This window comes from Penicillium hordei (genome assembly GCF_028827395.1).
Source record: "Penicillium hordei strain IBT 12815 chromosome Unknown utg000002l_segment0_segment0, whole genome shotgun sequence".
Lineage (NCBI taxonomy): Eukaryota > Fungi > Ascomycota > Eurotiomycetes > Eurotiales > Aspergillaceae > Penicillium > Penicillium hordei.
The window spans coordinates 3661620-3682673 of NW_026623143.1; the positions used below are offsets into that span (position 1 = coordinate 3661620).

The 21054-nt window shown below is 50.3% G+C and overlaps 9 protein-coding genes across 9 annotated transcripts; 5 read left to right on the plus strand and 4 right to left on the minus strand.

Annotated features, from left to right (window-relative positions):
• Positions 1 to 112: 112 nt before the first annotated feature.
• Positions 113 to 1440, plus strand: N7537_004706 (uncharacterized protein; the record flags this gene model as incomplete). Its single annotated transcript, XM_056895763.1, has 3 exons — positions 113 to 232; positions 319 to 1112; positions 1200 to 1440. The coding sequence occupies 3 exons, from the start codon at positions 113 to 115 to the stop codon at positions 1438 to 1440; spliced, it is 1155 nt and encodes a 384-aa protein (XP_056755511.1).
• A 541-nt stretch (positions 1441 to 1981) lies between these two features.
• Positions 1982 to 3510, minus strand: N7537_004707 (aspartate aminotransferase; the record flags this gene model as incomplete). The annotated part of the gene is made up of 4 exons (XM_056895764.1): positions 1982 to 2083; positions 2161 to 3003; positions 3080 to 3211; positions 3271 to 3510. The coding sequence occupies 4 exons, from the start codon at positions 3508 to 3510 to the stop codon at positions 1982 to 1984; spliced, it is 1317 nt and encodes a 438-aa protein (XP_056755512.1).
• Positions 3511 to 5231: 1721 nt separating this feature from the next.
• On the minus strand, positions 5232 to 6936 carry N7537_004708 (RING-H2 finger protein; the record flags this gene model as incomplete). Its single annotated transcript, XM_056895765.1, has 4 exons — positions 5232 to 5667; positions 5740 to 6265; positions 6316 to 6703; positions 6754 to 6936. The coding sequence occupies 4 exons, from the start codon at positions 6934 to 6936 to the stop codon at positions 5232 to 5234; spliced, it is 1533 nt and encodes a 510-aa protein (XP_056755513.1).
• A 1571-nt stretch (positions 6937 to 8507) lies between these two features.
• Positions 8508 to 10518, plus strand: N7537_004709 (uncharacterized protein; the record flags this gene model as incomplete). The annotated part of the gene is made up of 4 exons (XM_056895766.1): positions 8508 to 8572; positions 8664 to 8982; positions 9038 to 9623; positions 9680 to 10518. 4 exons carry the CDS (start codon positions 8508 to 8510, stop codon positions 10516 to 10518), a joined length of 1809 nt encoding a protein of 602 aa, XP_056755514.1.
• Positions 10519 to 11140: 622 nt separating this feature from the next.
• On the plus strand, positions 11141 to 12388 carry N7537_004710 (phytanoyl-CoA dioxygenase family protein; the record flags this gene model as incomplete). Its single annotated transcript, XM_056895767.1, has 1 exon — positions 11141 to 12388. The coding sequence occupies one exon, from the start codon at positions 11141 to 11143 to the stop codon at positions 12386 to 12388; it is 1248 nt and encodes a 415-aa protein (XP_056755515.1).
• A 939-nt stretch (positions 12389 to 13327) lies between these two features.
• N7537_004711 (serine/threonine protein kinase) lies at positions 13328 to 16370 on the plus strand (the record flags this gene model as incomplete). Its single annotated transcript, XM_056895768.1, has 2 exons — positions 13328 to 15947; positions 15976 to 16370. 2 exons carry the CDS (start codon positions 13328 to 13330, stop codon positions 16368 to 16370), a joined length of 3015 nt encoding a protein of 1004 aa, XP_056755516.1.
• A 579-nt stretch (positions 16371 to 16949) lies between these two features.
• Positions 16950 to 17971, minus strand: N7537_004712 (putative mitochondrial genome maintenance protein Mgm101; the record flags this gene model as incomplete). Its single annotated transcript, XM_056895769.1, has 2 exons — positions 16950 to 17223; positions 17331 to 17971. 2 exons carry the CDS (start codon positions 17969 to 17971, stop codon positions 16950 to 16952), a joined length of 915 nt encoding a protein of 304 aa, XP_056755517.1.
• Positions 17972 to 18153: 182 nt separating this feature from the next.
• Positions 18154 to 18638, minus strand: N7537_004713 (uncharacterized protein; the record flags this gene model as incomplete). The annotated part of the gene is made up of 4 exons (XM_056895770.1): positions 18154 to 18222; positions 18383 to 18447; positions 18497 to 18528; positions 18580 to 18638. The coding sequence occupies 4 exons, from the start codon at positions 18636 to 18638 to the stop codon at positions 18154 to 18156; spliced, it is 225 nt and encodes a 74-aa protein (XP_056755518.1).
• A 106-nt stretch (positions 18639 to 18744) lies between these two features.
• Positions 18745 to 21046, plus strand: N7537_004714 (biotin--[acetyl-CoA-carboxylase] ligase BPL1; the record flags this gene model as incomplete). Its single annotated transcript, XM_056895771.1, has 5 exons — positions 18745 to 18811; positions 18875 to 19517; positions 19582 to 20148; positions 20201 to 20472; positions 20538 to 21046. The coding sequence occupies 5 exons, from the start codon at positions 18745 to 18747 to the stop codon at positions 21044 to 21046; spliced, it is 2058 nt and encodes a 685-aa protein (XP_056755519.1).
• Positions 21047 to 21054: the final 8 nt, after the last annotated feature.

Consider the following 21054-nt stretch of genomic DNA (forward strand, 5'->3'; position numbering starts at 1 on the left):
ACAAACAAATACGGGGTGCGGGATAGACCACCCGCGCAGTGACGTTGGATGTTGATCGACAAGTGTACAGTATAGCAACACTACACACATTTCAGACCATGCCACTCCCACAATGACCGACCTAACACCAACCCTCAACAACTTGCTTTCAAAGCAAAACTCATCAATCCCCCAAACCAGAAAACCTTGCACAGAAACCGCCGACGAGTTCCTAAAGGAGGCATACCGAATTGTAAGCCACGTCCTCCGCATTCAATCACACCCACTATACCCAACAACCCGCAAAGCAGAAAGAACCTCTAACACAAGTACACCCAGAACTCACACATCCACTCCCTCCTTCAATACCTCCAATCAATCCGCCACGCCTACCTCTCAACAACGCAACCACAACGCCGCCAAAACGCAATAACCCCCAACCCCAAAAATGCACCCCCAACCGCCAACACCCAAACAAACCTCACAGACCCCGAACGCGACGAAGTCGACACATCAACAGCCCTCCTCCTCCGCGACCTAGCAACCTCAATCGCAAACCTTTCTTCCGCAGAATCCCTCCGCCAAGAAACATCCTCCACCCTCCTCCACAAGAAATACGGTCACTCCGCCGCCGGCGCCCTCCTCTGGCGCTGGGCCGGCGGGGGCGGTGCACTAGACAGCACCAGTGCAGACAACGAGGGTAAATCCACTGAACAGATCCGCGCAGAGGAGAGCGCGCGGTCGATAGCGACGGTCCGCGAGAGCGTGCTTTGGTTCCTGAGGCGCGGGCTTGAGTGTGCCGTCGGTGTGCAGCGTCGGATGGTGGAGAAGAGGATTGAGAGGGTACGGGAGAAGGAGAAGAGTGTACTTTACAAGGTCGCTGCGGGGAAACCTGCCGGTGGGAATGGCACTGGGCCTCGGAAGGGGTCTGTTTCTGTGTCGGAGAGGACTGGAGCTGGCGTTGCGGGTGTAGGTTCCTTCGGTCCTACTTTCCAGGCGCCTGATGCGACGGTTCTGAGTGAGGCGGATACGGCGCGGATCGAGGCGCAGCTTTCGCCGGAGCAGTTGCAGCTTTTTGCTGAGGAGAATGATTCTATGCTTAGGCATTATGAGGATACGTTGGGGAAGGTCCAGTATGTTTCCCTCTTTTTATGGTCGGGTTTGGGGTCGGTTTTGTTGGATGATGCTAATACGGGCTCTTTTTGTTTTTTTTTTTCTAGAAACGCTGAGAAATCTCTCCTTGAGATCTCCTCTTTGCAGGAAACGCTTGTCTCTCATCTCGCTACGCAGGAGGAGCATATTTCTCAGCTTGTCTCGGATGTGGATACGACACAGACAAATGTCGGACAGGGAAATCGTGAGTTGAAGCGTGCTACTGAGCGACGGAGTACAGCGCAGGCTGTCTTCTGGGGGACTGTTGGGTTGTGTACCTGGCTTGTGGTTTGGGATTTGGTCTTTTAGTCCCGATACTGCTGAACAGGTTTATCTCCGATGCTTTCATGGAAAGCATTTTTATACGATACCAGATACCATTATGTCTATTTCATTAAAATGTAGCATCTTGTCTCGAAGTCTCTTGCTCAATTAGGATGCCGTAATTATTTTGTCTGGCTGCATCTTACTATTGACGGCCGGTCTGGCCAAATGAATGGGAATCATATCTCAAACGAGGCGTCGATTATATTGGCATACTGCAGAGAAACCATTGAAAAATTAGTCCCGTACTACCACATTGCTATAGTCTTAAGGTTTACATGTGATGCATGTGATATATATCATGCCACCCAGACCCACCATCTACGGAGTAGAACGGAGTGCTCCGTGAAGGATTCAGGAATGCGAAAGCAAGACCGAAGTCCCACAGTATGGTAATTTGCTGCATAACGAAAGTCTTTCCGAACTTCGAAAAAAAAAAAAAAAAGCTTTCAAAAAGCAAGTAGAACGCCAGACCAAGTCTCTGAGTGTTTCCACTCTATGTCAAGCCCGGGGTATCAGGTATGTATCACAACTTAGCAGACTCGCGAACAACACTATCAACCGCCTCGGCGAAGTAGTCGATGTTATTTGTGTTCAAGCCGGCCATTGAGATGCGGCCGTTCTTTGTCTGGTAGGGAAAAGAGAGTTAGCGCAATCCTAGACGTATATCCAATACAATACACCAAAAAGAAAGTCAAAACATACCATGTAGACATGCCACTTGGAGCGCAGCGTCATAACCTGCTCCTCAGACAAGCCGGTGAAACTGAACATTCCAATCTGAGAAGTAATATGATCCCATGAACCAGGCGTACCACGCTTCTCAAGACGCTCCCGCAGTCCCTGTCTCATCTCCAAAATGCGGCCACTCATCGTACGCAAATCCGCCTCCCACTCCTTAAAGAGCTCGGGATCATTGAGCACGCGACTAGCAATACGGGCACCGTAAGCAGGCGGGTTGGAGATCTCCGATCGCTGCAGAATGGCAAGCTGGGAAGCGATGTGCGCAGACGCAGCAGCCGCGTCCGGACCCGGAGCAGAGACGAAGTGGAAAGCGCCAGTGCGCTCACCGTAAAGACCGAAGTTCTTGGCGAAAGACTGCGCGACGCACATCTCGAAGCCCTGCTCGACGAAGTAGCGGATGGCCCAGGAGTCGCGCACCAGGTCGCCGGATGCGAAGCCTTGGTATGCGGTGTCGAAGAAGGGGAAGTGGGAGCGGGAGCGCATTAGCTCTGCGATTTGCTTCCATTGGTCTTCGGTGGGGTCGACGCCTGTTGGGTTGTGCGCGCAGGCGTGTAGAAGGATTACGGAGCCGTGGGGGGCGGCTTCGAGGGCTGCGATCATGCCGGTGAAGTCAAGGCCTTTTGTCTTGACGGAGAAGTAGGGGTACTTTGCTAGGGTCAGGCCGACGTTGGTGAAGATTTGGTTGTGGTTTGCCCATGTTGGGTTTGAGAGGTAGATTGCGGGCTTTTGGGGGTGGAATTTAGAGAGGAAGAGGCCGCCGAGGTGGACGGCGCCGGTGCCTGAGATTGTTTGCAGGGAGCAGATCTAGTGGGGTGGGTTAGTTTGGCCCTGAGGCCGGGGGGTTATTGGAAGGGATATGGGAGGAGGGAGAGGTACATACTCGCTTTTCACGAATTGCAGGGCTGTCTGCGCCGACGATCAGTTTCTGGGCTGCGGAGGTGAAGTCTGCGAGACCGCCGATGGAGAGGTATTCGTGGTTGAGGGTGGGATCGTTGTGGATGGCGTCATCGGCCTATAGATGGAGGTTAGATAACTGCATAGAGATAGAAAAGTGAAGGGAATAGATATTACCTTCTTGACAACAGGCAAGATCCAGGGCTTCGCGTTGTTGTCACGGTAGGCACCAATACCCAGATCAACCTTTTTATCGGAGGGGTCTTCGCGATAGGCCTTCATGAGGCCAAACAAGGGATCTTCGGGGGCGGCAGCCACAGTGGCCGCGGTAAATACTGAAGGACTGGAGGAACCCATGATGTGTGATGATAGGGAGGAAAGACGATCTCTGGCGGATTGAATCGAAGTCGAAGTCATGGTGAAATTATACCCGAAATTCCCCAGCGTAAGTTTTCCCCGGAATCTGACCGAAACGGGATATTCCTACTTGCGTTCACCGGATGGAGTGAGGGGGTGGGGTTTGTCTTGGGAGGAATCAGCGCAGACCGTTTGTAATCGAATTGTCGTAAGATACGAAGTAATTTGTTATAGTATTTTCTTATACTCCGTCTCAATCTCTTATATTTATCTAGCTACATATGTATATATCCCTCGGCGCACAAGATACCGAGGGCCGGACTTGCCGTATCTATCTCGTTCTAATTCACATGCTAGTATGTCTACATATACAAATATACATAGGTATGTCTAAACAGTGGAACTATTAGGTACAGTATGATTTCAGTAACACAGACACAGAATACAAAATCACAATAAACAGATTGAAATCCCTCCACACATTCCCCCTCTCCGACAGGCTACACCCAGAAACAGTGTGTCATACAGCGCCGGAAAAAGACGCACTGTGGAGACCCTTCTGGAAGGCCAAGCTTGTTGCATGATAGGTCTCGGCTCAGGGGTTTGTGTATCTTGTCCGTAAGGGGTACTTTGATATTGAATCACACTATGTACTACAACATTCCGGAAATGCATCTCTTTCCAGTAATACTCGAACTACTCCATACAGTAACCAGTAACTCCATGTGTCATTCCCCCACACTCGTGAGGGGACAAAAATAACTCATGAGGAGGATCCCGGGACGGGGACTTCGGAGAAATAAAGTCGAATTTGGGGGTTAAGGGTGGTCTCCGATTGCATTCCCCACAGGGCAGAGATAATACCCCGTCAGAGTGTTATTATGGTGCTATGGCGCTTTGTGAACGTAATCAAATGTATGATTGATAGATGAAAAGAGATTTAAGTACATAATATATCCCTCACATAACTACTCCAAATACGTAAAAATGGTCCATGGGTGTTTATATGATGTACGCGGGTCTAGTCAAACCAGATTTATGTTGGCTGCTGATGCAATCCGAGGTTAATGGGCCAGCAGGTGACTCGTGCCTGGCGATCTTAATATCATGGGGACTCTATCAGGTTTTTTATGAGTTTTAATCAGGCCTCACATGTGCATGGATTTCGTAATGAAGATAACCTTGGAATGATCAGATCTGCCATTGGTTCTCGAGATAGAGCTATTCTCGAGAGCTGCCGAACCCATGGTACTGCTCCCTGCTGACCTGGCACAGCCTCAACTATCTTTCGGTAAAGAACAATCAGGGCAAATGAGATGATAGCTTGCGAATCGATGATGCGGACGAACATCGATCCTAGGTTAGGCCTCTTGTCCTCGTGATGGAAATATTATCTTTACCTCTATATCCTATATCCCCTTCTAAGATATATGCATAAACTTAAATGTATGTAAATTGAAATGTATGTGACCCCAAATTCATGATATACAAAATGAGTATATGCAAAGAAGAAACCAGCAGATACAAATAAATCACTGAGAAAAACCAGTCCTCCAACCCCCATTCAAAAAAATTCAAATTCAAATTCAAATTCAAAAACGCCAATGCTATTTCAAACAATTCATAAAATAAACAAAAGTAAACCATACCCCAACTAAAAAAAAAAAAAAACCAAAAAAAACGCCATATAGCCTCCTACCGAGGACCTTTGAGATCATCTGAATCGTAAATCAAAAATATATGCAAAACGTAAAGGAGTGATATGTGCAAGAGTGAAATCATCATGCAGTGGACGGCGTGAGATGGACGGGCGCCGGAGCAGCCGGAGAAGGCGCAGCATTTTCGGCGTCAGCGGAAGACTCAGCCTCGGCACCGTGAGCGCGTGTTCGGATACGGAAGCGATCGCGTAGTCGAGTGCTGAGACCACGATGTGATCCTTCTTCGGGCGCGGCCTCGCCTTGGTTTGCTTCGCGGACGCGTCGGAGCGCGGCAAGACGCTCCTCAACGGTAGCGTCGCGCATTCGTCGGGCGTTGAGGGGTCCGTGGAGGTAGTTGGTTAGACGACGATGCGTGTGGCGGGCTTGCTGACGGGCTTGTTGACGAGCCTCTTCTGTTGTTAGGACTGGTCCACCTTCTGTGGGTGCATGGTCGGGTTGTTCGGTATTTTCCTCGGTTTGTTCTGGGTTCTCGGGTTGGGGTGGGTTGAGGTCGATACGGCTGGGATATGGTTAGTTTGGTTTTATGTATGGAGTTGAGTTTGATATCATATCAATATCAGATAGAACATACCAAAGGGGACAAGTTCCAGACACGTTCATCAACCATGGATCAATACATTCCATGTGGAATTGGTGGTTACAGGGTAGTACACGTAGGTCCTGGCCCTTGATGAAATCATCTGTGCAAATCGGACACGAGAAGTTACCTGCGTCGGGCATCTCGGTCTTGGCTTCGGGGGCTGTGGGTGTGGGAGTGGGGCGCACGTTATCGTCTGGGGTTGGCATTTCAGACTCGCGGGGTGTCGATACGCCCGTATTTCCATCGGCCTGGGAGTGTTCACGATCCTCAGCGCCCATCATCTCGACGTCTCTTTTGGCGGCCTCCACGTCATCGTGTTTGTCATCAAACTTGACGACCGGTATAGTGTCTAACATGGCTCGCGCTATACCTCGCGCTCGGCTTTGCCGCACTCGCCCGGCAATCCGGCGAGGGCCATATCGCTCTGGATGGCGATGGGCCCGGACTGCACCCGTGATGATAATACCCAAAAACAGGGCGGTGATGATACCTGTGATACTGTACAGGATGATCATGGCTGAGAGGGGTAAGTTAATGGATTGAACGATGTAGAGTTGGGATACGAACCAGTATTGGGACTGTCACTCGTGCCACCGGCATCATTGTTGGAAGGGACACCGGAGAGGTACGACATTGAGATGACGCTGATAGTTGTTGATTGATTGAAAGCACCGAGTAGTGCAGAATAGCCGCCTCGGCTTGTGAAGGTGAAGATATTGGGATACCGTGCAGCGATCTGACCATCGGAAGTGAAATTGCAGCCGGTAGCTGTTTTGCTGTATAGCAGAATGGCTGCAGCGGATTGAGCAGAAGTGACGTATTCAATTGTCTCGTCAACTCGGATATTTCCAGTGTAGTCGTCCTGGTCGCAAGATATGCAAGCGATTTGAGAGCTCTTCAAGTTGAGGGAGTTGCTTGGGATGACTCGAGTGGCAGTGCCAGAAACATTAAAGGACTGGTAGATGTCAGCAGCGCCCCCCAGTAATTGGGAACAGCGTATGGCACCTTAAGTTGGGCAGTGGTTGATTGGATTAGCGAGTCGGCTAAGGGGACAAGCTTCTGGCCAGTCAGAGTGCTTCCCTCAATACGAAACCCAGTGGACTGGATCTGGATAGTAGTATTTGATGGTAGCGAGACGACCTCTGCTTGAACTGAGAAGAACAAGAGAAAGAAAAGAAACAGCCCCATTATGCGGGAGACGGCGGAATGAAAATAATGTGGGGGTCACATTAGTCAAGACACAAGAGCATAAAAAAAGAGAGAAACCGGGAAAACTAGAAAATGAGGGGAGAGGATCGGCCCTAACAAGGCTGGGGGATCAAAGCGGATAAGAGGAGATTAGGGGAGTTTGGGATTTAGGATTTAGTTCCTCCGTACTCCGTTGCTCATATATTAGAACCTATTATAAATTGCATTATTATTGTAACAATATATTATAGATAACTAGTATCACTTTGATTCCTTTCAATTTGATACATACCTATGCATCCATGGATATGTTATATATTACATAGCTTTTACTTTAATTGACCATGGATGGTACAAAGTAATGCCTGACGATCCCACACATCTATCACATTATGAACGTCATCGCTGGACTTACCCTACATAGGTTAAGTAAGGGTAGATCTTTCGATGATGCACACCAGCGTCGTTCTCGTATTCGGTCCATTCGCCCAACTTGCCCGTTTGTTAAAAATCCCGGACTTCCCGTTCCCTGTCTTACTTCTTAGGCTGTTAGGATTCTTTTCTTTTCTTTCCTTGTTTTTTTTCCTTTGATTTTTTCCTTTCTTTTTTTTTCCTTTCTTTTTTTTTTTTCACTTGCTTTCAACCCCTCAGACATGAGACATTTAACATGATCATCCCCATGGTCTGTCTGATCTTACATCTTGATCTGACACCCTCAATAGACTTCTTCAGCTCCACGATTATTATTCCACGATCAACGCTCTCCCCCGCAGATACCTCAGATACCTATTAAATCAATGCACCCCGTGTATTTTGACCCACAAAAGGAAATAGGCAGAAAAAAAAAAAAAAAAAAAAAAGAACAAAAAAGCAAAGAAGAAGAGGGGGAGAGCTCTCGAAATGGACCAAAAAGACCAAAAAGACCAAAACCTTATTAAGTTCTTTGATGTCTAGTCTCCCGAATGAAATCTGGAGAGGCGAACACCCGGGGAGACACATGTTTTAAGTATAGTTGTGTTCATAGTTAAGTCCCCGCTTTATTGTATCTGATATAAATCATAACTATAATATACTTATACTTATATTCTGTATCGTATACCTTCCAAGGTTAATCCTATCCATATTTTATGTTATGTACATTATATGTATGTACTTATTCCAGAGGGTAGGGCCTCGGCTCTCATCAGGCCCGGAGTGCGTTTCTACTGTGGGAAAAAAAAAAGGAAAGAAAAAAACAAAAGAACGAAAAAAAGAGAACCTAGTGAAATAAAGTGAAATAAAGTCAGATAAGACAGCTCTAGATCACCTTAAGATCAGAAAAGATAGAGAGGGTTAATAAAAAAAAAGAGTAAAGGTATTAATAGAAACACCTCTCTCTCTTCCTTCCTCTTCTCATTTTTAGCTTCGTCCCCCTCTCTGAGCGGCAAAACCCGCCCTTCACGCCAAACGTCCAATTCTTCCTTCCCCATCCTTCTCCATTTTTTTTGGTCATCCTCAAACCCGCATATCCTTTTTGGGACATGTCGTGAGAGAGGACCTGCTTTGTCTTTATCAACTCCGTGGGCAGCATCATGCCCGAGACTGCCATCCCGAGCCGGGCCTGGCAACACCGCTTTGACGGGAAGCCAATCTCGTCGTAAGCCTCTCTATAGACCATTTCGGGACCCATCATGGCATCAATAGTCTGGACCCTGTTTAAGTGCCTTCTAACCCATATCCTTCCCCAGGACCCCCGCCATCGCCGAACTCGATATTGAACGCAATGAGTTAGCCCACACTTGGAAACGCTTTACCAGCCTCCTCCTACCCCAGGATCAGGTACAATGGGAGGAGCGGCCACAGACGGTACTCGACGTGCAGACCTTACTTGGCAACATAAAGACATTCTGGATGTCTCGTCCCCGACAACGGGTCTTTAGCGACTCCATGAACTTGTGCGATCGACTCCTTCCCACCGTCGATACCCACGCGACCCTCCTTTCTACCCTCCCGGACCCTATGGCCTATACCCCCTTATTCTACGGAGTCCTACAATCAGTGATCAAGGTGCGTGGATCATCTATACACAGGTCTCCCATCCATTGCTAACATAACGCGTCAGGCATCATCGCATTACCCACGGGTAATGGAGGGCTTAGCTACTGCCCTGCTAAATATTCACGATGCTCTAGGTTTTCCTAGTGATCCTAGCCTAATCTCAAACGCAGTCCCACATATTACGAAAACCTACGCTCTAATATTCTTCTTTTTGACCGAATTCATGGACTGGTATGTTCGGAGGTCCACGTGCCAGTTGCTGAACATGCATAGCCAGGATGTGTACTCTGAATTTCATCATCTGGTCCTCTATATACAACTGCAAGCACGGAACCTTCCATGGCAACATGCGGCTATGGATGTCGACAAGGAGATGGAAGACCTATATAGCTCTCGGGCACTTTGGGAGGAGTCTAGACTCAGCCAAGTAGGACGTCGGGGAAAGGACCGTCGGATAGCGGCACAAAATACCATCACCCGTCGGCTCATTTGGGAGATTCAACAAGACGCAGAGGAGCGTACTCGGTATAGGGAGGGTCGGGATCGGTTGTTGGCAGAGACATTGAGTTCTGTGCGCGAGCAACTGCAGCCGGTCAGTGAACAGAGCAGTGGTATTGTTTGCATAACCACGCCTCCAGCTCCAAATATAGGTAACAAAGTCATACACATTCTGCAGCTCGATCACCCATCTAACGCAATTTGATAGACACATCCTCTTTTGAATGGTCGAGGGGTTCCAAGCGTCGTCTTGGAAGACTCGAGATTCAAAGTTCATCCAAGCACCTCCAGGACTTCTTCGATAGTGATGATCAGATTTGCGACTACGAACCCGATGTCAAGGTCGTCGCCGAGGGTAATATAGTTGCATCTCTGCAGCAATGGGCCACCAGTTCGCGATCGCAGGCCCTAGCCGTGGGTGGGACTCAACCTACCGCCTCCCTCGACCCGGTGGCTCTAATTTCAGCCTGCTATGCCTCCTTCGCACGTCAAGCTCGATTGCCCGTCGTATCTCATTTCTGCACGCTTCCTAGCCAGGAGACCAAAGGGCTGAATCTACACGAGCAAGGCTTAATTGCCCTTACCTACAGTATAATCCGGCAATTAATCGACTGGCTTCCTCCTGTAGTCGACAGCGACGCTGTGCTGGATCTCAGCGCAGAGCGGTTTCGCCAACTAGACGGAACGCTCACCAGCTGGAAAGCCGCTCTATCACTAGTCGATACCCTTTTACAATCCGCCCCACCACTGCTGGTCTTTATAATCGACGGTCTAGACGCCATCCACAATCCGTCTACTGACGGAGCGATCCGCGAACTGGTCCGTGTGCTGCTCACCCACACCCGGCGCCAACCCCAAGGTGGTCTCAATGGGCAGGGCCCTACTCTCCTCATGAAGGTCCTGTTTACCGTTACCGGAAGACCGAGTGCCCTGGTCGAGACGATGTCTGAACACACACTCACCCTGAGCGAATCCAAAACCAACCAACCCACGCCGTCCGAATCGGTCCTCACATCGGATCTCGGAGCGGTCATGATGAATGCATGAATTGTCACGGGTGCCCAATGCCCAGTCACGCACCGTTTACGAAATTCTTTTCCTGCTCCTGCTTTTGGCTAAAAAAAGACGTTTTTGAAATTCAAGCATAGATTTGCGTGGGTTGGGAATATTTGGATCTTATGAAACAGGCACAACACCGATACCACCTATTTTATGCATGGGCATTTTTGGTCTTGCAAGGCAAGGCCATTTCCTATGCTCGGCGTTCTCCTGTTGGCTTTTGGCGTCCGGGAGGACTGAATGGTTTATTTGGCTTCTTTTTTCTTTTCTTTTGTGCTTCAGTGGTAGCTGTAGACCTGTACTATACTGCTTGATAGCTGTGATACCCATCTAGGTCTAGAACTCTTTTGCTATTATCTCTGAATCCTGAATTCTTGGTTTTTTTGAAGAGTGGGGGGGGGTGTGCGACCTCATTTTAAACGGACACCATTTTCCGAGTCGCAACTTGGCCTTCAGTATTCCCCATATATCCGACCTCAATGCGGGGAGCCGATGGACAATGATTTCCGCCCGCAAATATTTAAACGGTTCACCGAAGGCATCAATTGGGATATACTTTGTACATATACTTTCTGCATACATTGAATTCCGACGTACGATATACGCAATCATGAACGGACACGGAGTTTCATCCCGACTTTACTCCCCCTCCACCCCCCAACTCCCCGAGTTCAAAGACATCTGCTCGCAAACCACAAACCCAGCAACCTACCCACTAGCCTGCGAATTCCAATCCAACATTCCCATTTACGACCTCGCCGCCCTCGAATCCACAGGCCTAACGTCAGACCTAATCAATCGCCTCCAAGATGAATGGCACCATATCCTCCACACAGGCCCAGGCGTCTACGTGCTACGATCAATGTACGCACCTACAAGGTACGAAACAACCCTAAACACCACAAACGCCGCCTTCAACGCGATTATCGCGCGCGAAGCCGCACAATCAGAAAACAAGAAAGGAGACCACTTCGCAGTAGGCGGCACAAACGATCGCATCTGGAACTCCTTCTCAAAACACGCGCTCCAAGACCCTTCCTCCTTCATTGACTACTACTCAAACCCGTGGCTAGCAGCAGTCGCAGAGTCCTGGTTGGGTCCGGCCTACCGCGTGACAGCCCAAGTCAACGCCGTGCACCCGGGCGGCGCTGCACAGGAAGCCCATCGCGACTACCACCTCGGCTTCCAGGAGGAAGTGGCCTGCAAGCGGTATCCGGCCGCGACGCAGCTGACATCGCAGTTCCTGACGCTGCAGGGCGCGGTCGCGCATACCAATATGCCTGTCGCTAGTGGACCAACGCGGTTCCTGCCTTATAGTCAGACGTACAAGCCTGGGTATCTGGCGTGGCGGAAGGCTGAATTCCGCGCTTTCTTTCAGGAGAAATATGTTGCGCTCCCGTTGAGTTTCGGCGATGGATTGTTTTTCAATCCGGCGCTGTTCCATGCTGCGGGAGCGAATCAGATGGATCCCCAGAATGGGGGGTTTCGACGTGTTGCAAACTTGCTGCAGATTAGTAGTGCGTTCGGGAAGCCTATGGAGACGGTTGATTCCGTGCCACTTGTTGATGCCACTTGGGATTTACTGGTTGAGCGGTTCCGCGTCGCTGGGGGTGTTTTGGCAGGACAGGAACTTGATCCTGAGACGCATTCGTTGCAGCAGAGGGAGATTAGGGCTTTTGTACAGGCTGTTGCCGAGGGGTATCCTTTCCCTACGAATTTGGATCAGAGACCGCCGGCCGTGAGTGGTATGGCGCCGGAGAGCGAACAGGATATTGTTGTTCGTGGGTTGGAGGGTGGCTGGGATAGGAAGCAGGTTGTTGCTGCGCTGGAGAAGATACATGTTGCCTCGAGGGCGTAAATCGGGGTTGGGTTTGAACCCCCTGCGTTCTATAAATAAATAAAATATATTACGTGCTTCTGATGCATCTAGAATCAGCCCTTTTGTTCTTTTTCTCCGGTGGCTAACCGAATCCTCCGTAGACTGTGTTTGATCTTAAGCCACCCTTTGACGTGAGCTGTTCATTGGATGATCAGACACATCGACGTGTGGGGGTCGAAGTGGACCTGCATGTTGGAATTCGCGTTCACGATCCTGTTCGGACATGTCACGTACTTAGGTACTTAGATTGCAGCGGAGTGTGCATAAGGCGAAATGAAAAAGAGGGTCCCTAATAGTCTAGAGTCGATCGGTAATATAAAGACATAGACTAAGAGAAAAACAACGAATGATGAGGTTGGAAAGGATTCCACAGGGGGGAAAAATGGCTGTCTCACATTTTTGCCCTGTTTCCCCCCAACGGGGTCCTGAAACACGGCATGGCATGTCCGGATGTGTCCATGGGTTCGCGTTTACTTTCAGACTTTCCTTTCTTTAGTTCCTCTTACACTTGGACACTCTCTTATATTTAAGTCGTTCGTTTAATGCATGTATATTTACGGCTTTTGGTCGATCTCTAAAGCACCCCAATTCGCCGATCGACATCTCCACCAACTTCTTGACCATTGACATTGAACGATCGACGGTCGAAGTTCAACGCACAGTCGTCCGGCAATTATAGCCACCCATAATCTGGCAGCTATCGCGAGAGAAGAAAAAAAGTGCGGAAGATTTTGGTTCACCCGCCCGAGGGGGAGGCGAAAAACAGCAGGACTACCACTCGTTGGTGTGCTATAACAGGACTATTTCTTTCGCGTGTCTCCACCACACGAAAGGCTCCTCCGCAATCGAACCAATTGGTTTAGAGGTGGATCTGCATTGACACAATATAGGCCCTGTCTGCCCTCCGAGCTTCTTGCAATGGGGCGTTCGAGTCTTAGTCTTTCCACCAAGCGACTGACGGCTCACCGATTCGAGCAACTACATGACATGCCGGACCATGGCAATGGGATGTTGAATCCCAACGACGTGACCATTGATATCCCGCTCACGGAGACGACTTCCCGAGGCCAAACGGGCGCCCGGAAATGGAACACCAATACCAGCCCCCAGGACGGTGCCTCGCAGACCACCGAGAAGGCACCTATCGTTGGTCACCATCATCGGGGTCCTGGCGGCAGGCGTCGCACGGATACAGATATCAATGAATTGTCTGGAAAGCCTGCTGAGTCGCCCGAGGACGGTACCATCAACCGTATGGGCCGTTTCTACCAAGCTGTCCTGAATTACTCCCTCATCACTCGTTACTTGATTTATGTTATTCCCCTTGCGATTTTGATCGCGATTCCAATGATCGTTGGCGCTACCGTCGCGACGAACGCGAAAATTGGTGGTGTCCATCTCTACTGGTTCTTTACTTGGATTGAGATCGTCTGGGTCAGTCTGTGGGCGGCCAAAATATTCGCCCGTTACATTCCTTATTTCTTCCAGTTCTTGTGCGGTATCGTCAGCTCGGGCACCCGTAAGTATGCGCTTATTCTGCGTGCCCTCGAGACCCCCATTGCGCTTTTGATTTGGGCTATTATTTCCCTCGTGACCTTCCTGCCTGTTATGACCTTGAATCCTGGAAAGCAAGAGTCCGGCGACACGGGTGTCAAGGCCTGGGAAAAGACCATCAAGAATATTTTATTTGCGCTGCTCCTCTGTAGCATGATCTACTTGGCCGAGAAGGCCCTTGTGCAACTCATCTCGATCAGTTACCACCGCAAGCAGTTCGACGCCAAGATCCAGGTCTCCAAGCGCAATGTGCATTTGGTCTCCCTCCTCTTCGAGGCTTCACGCAATATGTTCCCCGTGTACTGTCCTGAATTCAAAGAGGAGGACTCGCTCATTTTTGACTCCATCCTGGCTCAAGCTGGCACCAATGGTGGCAAGCGGTCATCCGCTATGCCCCTCCGCATGCTCCGTCATGTCGGCAAGAACGTCGGTCGTGTTGGCGACAAAGTCACCGCCGCTTTTGGGCATGTCGCGTCGGAGCTTACTGGCAAGCAAGTGTTTAACCCGACTTCGACGCACACTATGGTTATCGAGGCCCTTGAACGCAAGCGCCACGCTGCTGCGCTGGCCCGTCGTATTTGGATGTCGTTCGTTGTCGAGGGCCGTGAGTCTTTGTTCATTGATGACATCGTTGAGGTCCTAGGTGCTGAGCACGAGGCTGAGGCCGAGGAGTGCTTCATGGCTCTTGACAGGGATGGCAACGGTGATATCAGTCTTGACGAGATGGTCCTGACCATCACTGAGTTTGGACGCATGAGAAAAGCCCTGAACCACAGCATGCACGATGTCGATCAGGCTATCCGTGTGCTGGACAACCTGCTCATGTGCGTCGCTGGTCTTGTTGGTGTTCTTGTCTTTATTTCTTTCGTTACCACTGGATTCAGTACTGTAATTGCAGCCGGTGCCACCTCGCTACTCTCCCTCAGTTTCGTCTTCTCCGTTACCGCTCAAGAAGTCCTCGGTTCCTGCATCTTCCTCTTCGTCAAGCATCCCTTCGATATCGGCGACCGTGTCGAGGTCAGCGACATACCCTTCGTCGTTGAGCGTATCTCGCTTCTTTTCACTGTTTTCCGCAATGTCAAAGATTCCCGCATCACGCAGGTGCCTAACAATATTCTAAACAGTCTCTGGGTTGATAACTTCACTCGCGCTAATGCTATGCATGAACAGCTTGTCATCCCCGTAGCCTTCGACACGAGCTTCGCTGAGGTTCAGTTGCTGCGTGAGGAGATGGAGCACTTCGTTCGCGACAAGGAAAACAACCGTGACTTCCAGCCGGATATTGACATCGAGCTTGACGGCGTTGGTGATATGGACAAGCTCCAGCTGCGCGTTGACATTCGTCACAAGTCTAACTGGTCTAACGAGACTATTCGCGCTGCCCGACGATCCAAGTTCCTGTGTGCTTTGGTCCTAGCTGTCCGCAAGATCCAGGTTCGCGGTCCAGGTGTTGCCCTTCCTGAAGAAGAAACTGCCGACGCCGCAGCTGGGGATGACAAGGGTGATGATGCCGGCGGCGGTGCAGGCGCAGGTCGCCGCAAGTCTACCCAAGGCGGCGGTGCCGACTCCTCCAATCCCGACCCTGGTGTCGCCGCTGCGGCCGCGGGTATCCTCAACTCCGAGAACACAGCCCAATCGACCGGATACGACCAGGCCCGTTCAGGAACAATCACCTACCGCGGCTCAACTCATACCAACGCCGAGCGCGAAGCCGCCATCGTCGAACTACTCAACGCCCGCTCCCCAACCGTCGACACCGGCCGCGACCACTACGACAATCACGAGAACGCCCTCCATCGCACTGCCACCAACGCCTCCAATCAAGGCAGCCAGCTAAACGTGCACACCGGAAGCGAACGCCTCAGCCGCGGCCTGTCAACTGGCCATCGCAAGCTCGGCGATCACGTCTCCTACAACGAGCACGATGCGCCCAGAAACGCCCCTCTCCCCAGTCCCCGCCGGCATGACCCCATCCTCAAGCCAAGTGCCCATCCTCGAGACCCCCAAGCCAGGCTCCCGTCACAGCGCCCGCTACGAGCCCCGTCCTCACTCAGGCCAGGACCAAACCCAGAGCACCGTCCAGATGGTGGGCTCACCAGATCCTAACCCCTTCAACGGCGGTTACTACTCCCACGACACGGGGTACAATCAGATTCCGGTTGGCGGTTACAGCGTTGAGAACACACCGGCACGCGAGCGTGGCGATTCGAATCCCGATATCTCCGGCGTGACCGCGTCCAGCAATTACCAGCTCTCGGATCGATATGACCCCGTCTCTCCGCCGTCTATCCACTCCCCGCCCATCTACTCCCCGTCCCAACCGTCACTCGCACAGCAGACTGCGGCCTACAATACCGCTCCGCTGAGGAAGAAGGATAAGTCTCCATATGGGGAGCATGAGACTTGATTGTATTCTACTTGTTTTTTGTATCACTGACCCTTTCTTGATTACCCATTCTTGGCTAGCTACTTTTTCTTCTTCTTTCTTCTTGGTTTGTTCATATTACGTGTATGATGTCGATAGATTCTTTTCTCTACGTTTTTGAGCCGCATAAAAGTTTACGTCCTTTGTGGTGTGCGGCTATGAAGCTATGCTATTCTTGATTTTGGGGGTTTAAAATCAAATCTACTTCTATTTTTTCAAGACCATTATATTACCTTGTTTACTATTTGACTATGGTATCTAGATTTCTCTCACTAATAATAGAGATAATAGGTAAATGATATGGGGACAGAAAGGTACTGAACCTGAGACATATCTGATAGGTGAGGTATATGCTTCATATTTTAAAAGAAATCTGCGATTTTATTTAATATTCCCAGAGAAACCTACCTGGACATGATAGAAGCACTCTAATGAAATACCGAGTAGAGAAACAGATAATATTCCCATAATCCAACACATATCCAACACTGGTTTCTATAATACAAGTCTGACAGAGTCCAGGTAAAAGCCTAGCTAAGCCATCCAACTCTCCTAGCAGCCCTATTTCCCTCCACTCTCCTTCCACGGATATCCAACGGGATCATCCTTCCGCGTCCAGATCTTAGTCTTTCTCTTATTAACCACATGCTCAACAAACACCTCACGCGTGTACTTGGCCTTGTACTTTCGGATCCAGCGCGGGTCCCAAAGTTCACTCGCAATGCCTAGATCCTTGCAGCAGCGTACGAGCGCGTTCGACCGACAGCCTTCTGTAGCGGTGGGGATACCGTCTGGGGAGAAGTAGTCCTGTTCGCCGCGGGCGACGGAGACGAGACTGGAAAGAGAAGTGTGTTAGCTAAGTGTTCCCCCCCTCTTGTTCTGGTTCCATGGTAGGGAATTTTGCAAGATTGTAAAATAAGTCAGAAAAAATGCAAAGCTTACCGTCCGTTACAAACAAGAGCATACTCCCTCGTCACCGTCTTTGGCGTAACGATACTCTCACTCCGCGGCACAAGACCCCACCCACCGGGCCCGAAAGCGCGGTTGAGAATTCGTCGGTATTTGATCTCCGGTAGGTAAAGGATTCCATCGGGCTTGATTTCGACCTCGTCAGGCTCCGTCTCCGCGAGCAGGATATCGGCCGCTTCTTTGGAGAATGGCTCAGCAGATAGACCGTGGAAGGAGCGCGTCCAGTCAATTCTATCTTCGGTTGGGCGCTCGAGCTCTAGGGGTTTGTCTGATAGGCCGCTTTTGGAGATGTTTTCGGTTGTCGCGCGGCTGGGGGTTGGGCCTGGGACGCGGGATGCGGGGACGCCTGTTGGGATAGGCGTTGAAACTGAGGGGGTGGACTTTGCGGTTGAGGGTGAGGGTGAGGGTGAGGGTGAGGGTGAGGGTGAGGGTGAGGGTTTGGCGGCGGGTTGGTTGTTCTGGTTCTTGGTCGTGTAGCTAATAGCTCTTTTGGTCATCGGGCTGGAGAGCTGGCTGGTTCTTGGATTGGGGGCTCCTGAGAAGCGCGAAAGCTGCGCCACATTTTGAAGGGTCTCAATTGCCCGCCAGGGCCGGATACGGAGAGGAGCAGACATCGTGGTTTGGATTGTTGATAATGACAGGACTAGGGACGTCTTGCACCGAGGTGAATATATACGATCACGTGATGTAGATTTTATAGCTTCGTTCTGTTAAAGTTGGGATAATCGGGTATATATTGAGTGGGATTGATTGGAAGAGACTATTTGAACATGGTATTATGTATGAGTAGAGTACATTATGCGTCTTTGGTTTGTGTTCGCTGGTCGTTGCCCTGACGCTTCCAGCACTCGCGGAAAGCTTCCATCTGTGTTGATTAGAGTCAGTATGATCTGAGTAATTGGAGCCATGTCTTGTTTCCTCAATGAATTGGTCTTTGAAGAAGTGGAAGGATTACTGCAGAGCTGGCCTTCCAATGGCTTTAGGTGGAATGATATATGTTCGGTTTGGCGGATATTATAGCTCACCTCTTTTTTGCATTCGCGCCAGTCCTTCTTTGCATAGTAGCAGTCGTTCATCTTATCCTGCTCAGCTAATATGTGTTAGTATGGCATTTGTGACTCGAATTGAGTGTGACTTACTATGGCAGCCTGTGCTGAAGATCCGCTTGTCCCTGCCATTGCAATTAGCACCACGCAGACAAGGCAACTGAAAATGGTCTCACCAATCATCCGGCTCATCATCATCCGGAACAACAGCTGTCTTTTCCACGTTGTTCGACATGGCTGAGGTATGGTAATAAGGAAAGTTGGAGAACGGCGGTTGGCCTCGGCGGAAGATGGAGAACTAGTATCTTATCGCGCTGGTTTCCCTTTACAACGAAACAACAATGGCAACGCCAACGGGCAACAATGCCAATTTCAGTGGTAAAAAGCTCAATGTCCTAGTCTACTCCGGTTTGTTTCACTTTCCTCAGCCTGGCATCTCAGCTCTTTTCTGACCCGACGACTTCCCAACAGGAAATGGAACCACCGTTGACTCAGTCCGTCACTGCCTTTACACCCTCCGCCGCCTGCTCGCCCACCACTATGCCGTTATACCTGTGACGGGCGATATGCTCCTCAAGGAGCCATGGATGACTACATGCGCTATGCTGGTTATGCCCGGCGGCGCGGATATGGGATACTGTCGCACACTCAATGGTGCGGGGAACCGGCGCATCACACAGTTTGTCCGCAATGGTGGGCGGTACCTCGGTCTGTGTGCTGGTGGCTACTACGGATGCAAGAGCTGCGAGTTCGAGGTTGGCGACAAGACAATGGAGGTCATTGGGGACCGCGAATTGGCTTTCTATCCGGGCATCTGTCGAGGCGGGGCATTCCCGGGTTTCGTTTACCATAGCGAGGCGGGTGCACGCGCTGCGGAGGTCGAAGTGGCTAAGGATGCTTTCAGTACTGGCACCGGCACCGTGCCAAGCACCTTCCGGTCGTACTACAATGGCGGTGGTGTCTTCGTTGATGCGTCGTCGCTCGCAGACAAAGGGGTAGAGGTTCTTGCGAGCTATACTGAAAAGTTGAATGTTGACGGAGGGGAGGGAGCGGCTGCTGTTGTGTACTGCAAAGTCGGGAATGGAGCAGCAGTCCTGACTGGGCCTCATCCTGAGTATGTTCTAAATTTCAATGATTCCAATTGGCAGGATTGATTGAGTCACTAACTTACGAACTAGATTTGCGGCTGTTAATCTGGACCCGAAGGCGGGCGGCGCTGAATATGCGGATATGGTGGCGGCTCTCGCTGCCGATGACAAGGAACGGACGGACTTCTTGAAGGCTTGTTTGTCCAAACTTGGACTCGAGATCACGCAGGACACGACAACAGTACCTTCGCTGTCGTCCCTGCACATGTCTGGAATCGATGCTGACGGTCCTATGGATATCCTGTCGGGACTTGGAGATTCATTCACCCAAGAAGGTCAGATCGAATGTCTCAAGGACGAACACGATACGTTCCGCATTCAACGTCCTGGAACATGGAATCTTGGTGGACTAGAAGAAGCGCTTCCCACAGCATCATTGGAGCCTAGCGAGGGTATAGTCGATTACCAGGCAATTATCAAGCGACTTGTGTTCCACGATGATATACCATCTTCCAAACTCACTCCAGACTTCAATCACCATGCATTCTATTCCCATCTCCGCCAATACCAATCCGAGTCTAAGGGAGAGGCCACAACATTTGGCTCCAATCTCTTATATGGAGAGGTAGTGACTAGCACGAACACAATTCTTGAAAAGTAAGCATTTTGGTCGATAGGTCTGGTATTGGTCGGCTCTAACGAGCATCAGGAACACGAAGCTGCTTCGCCAGTTACCGCAAGGGTTTACGGCTACGGCTACAGCACAAATCGCCGGACGCGGACGCGGATCTAATGTTTGGGTCTCACCGGCAGGTTCTCTAATCTTTTCAACTGTGGTGCGACACCCTATGGACAAGATTCAGTCGGCGCCGGTTGTGTTCCTTCAGTATCTATCGGCTATGGCAGTAGTCCGTGGAATCAAGAACTACGCTGAAGGCTACGAGAAGATCCCCGTCAAACTAAAATGGCCCAACGATATTTGTAAGTCTCAGGTGGTTTATTCTGTTACTAAGGTTGGTTTACTGATGGATGATCTACCTCCATAGATGCACTAGATCCAGATGACCCGGAACAGAAACGGTACACAAAGATCTGCGGTATTCTTATCAACTCCCATTTCATGTCAAACGAGTATATCTCCGTCGTCGGTATTGGTGTCAATGCCACCAACGCCTCTCCGACCACCGCATTGACCACTCTCGCCGCACGCTATGCGTCGCCGGGCGCTGCTACCGCTTCACCTGTCACGCTCGAGAGGCTCCTGGCTCGTATTCTGACTACTTTTGAAAGCTTGTATACCCGCTTCTTGCGCACAGGCTTCGATCGAGGCTTCGAAGCTATGTATTATGAAGACTGGCTACACATGCACCAGATTGTCACGTTAGAAGAGGAGGGCGGTGCTCGCGCTCGCATTCAGGGTATCACCCGTGATTGGGGTCTTTTGCTGGCCGAGGAGTTGGGATGGAATGATCGTCCAACGGGACGCGTGTGGCAGTTACAGAGTGATAGTAACAGCTTCGACTTCTTCCGTGGGCTGGTGAAGCGGAAAGTATAGATCAACTA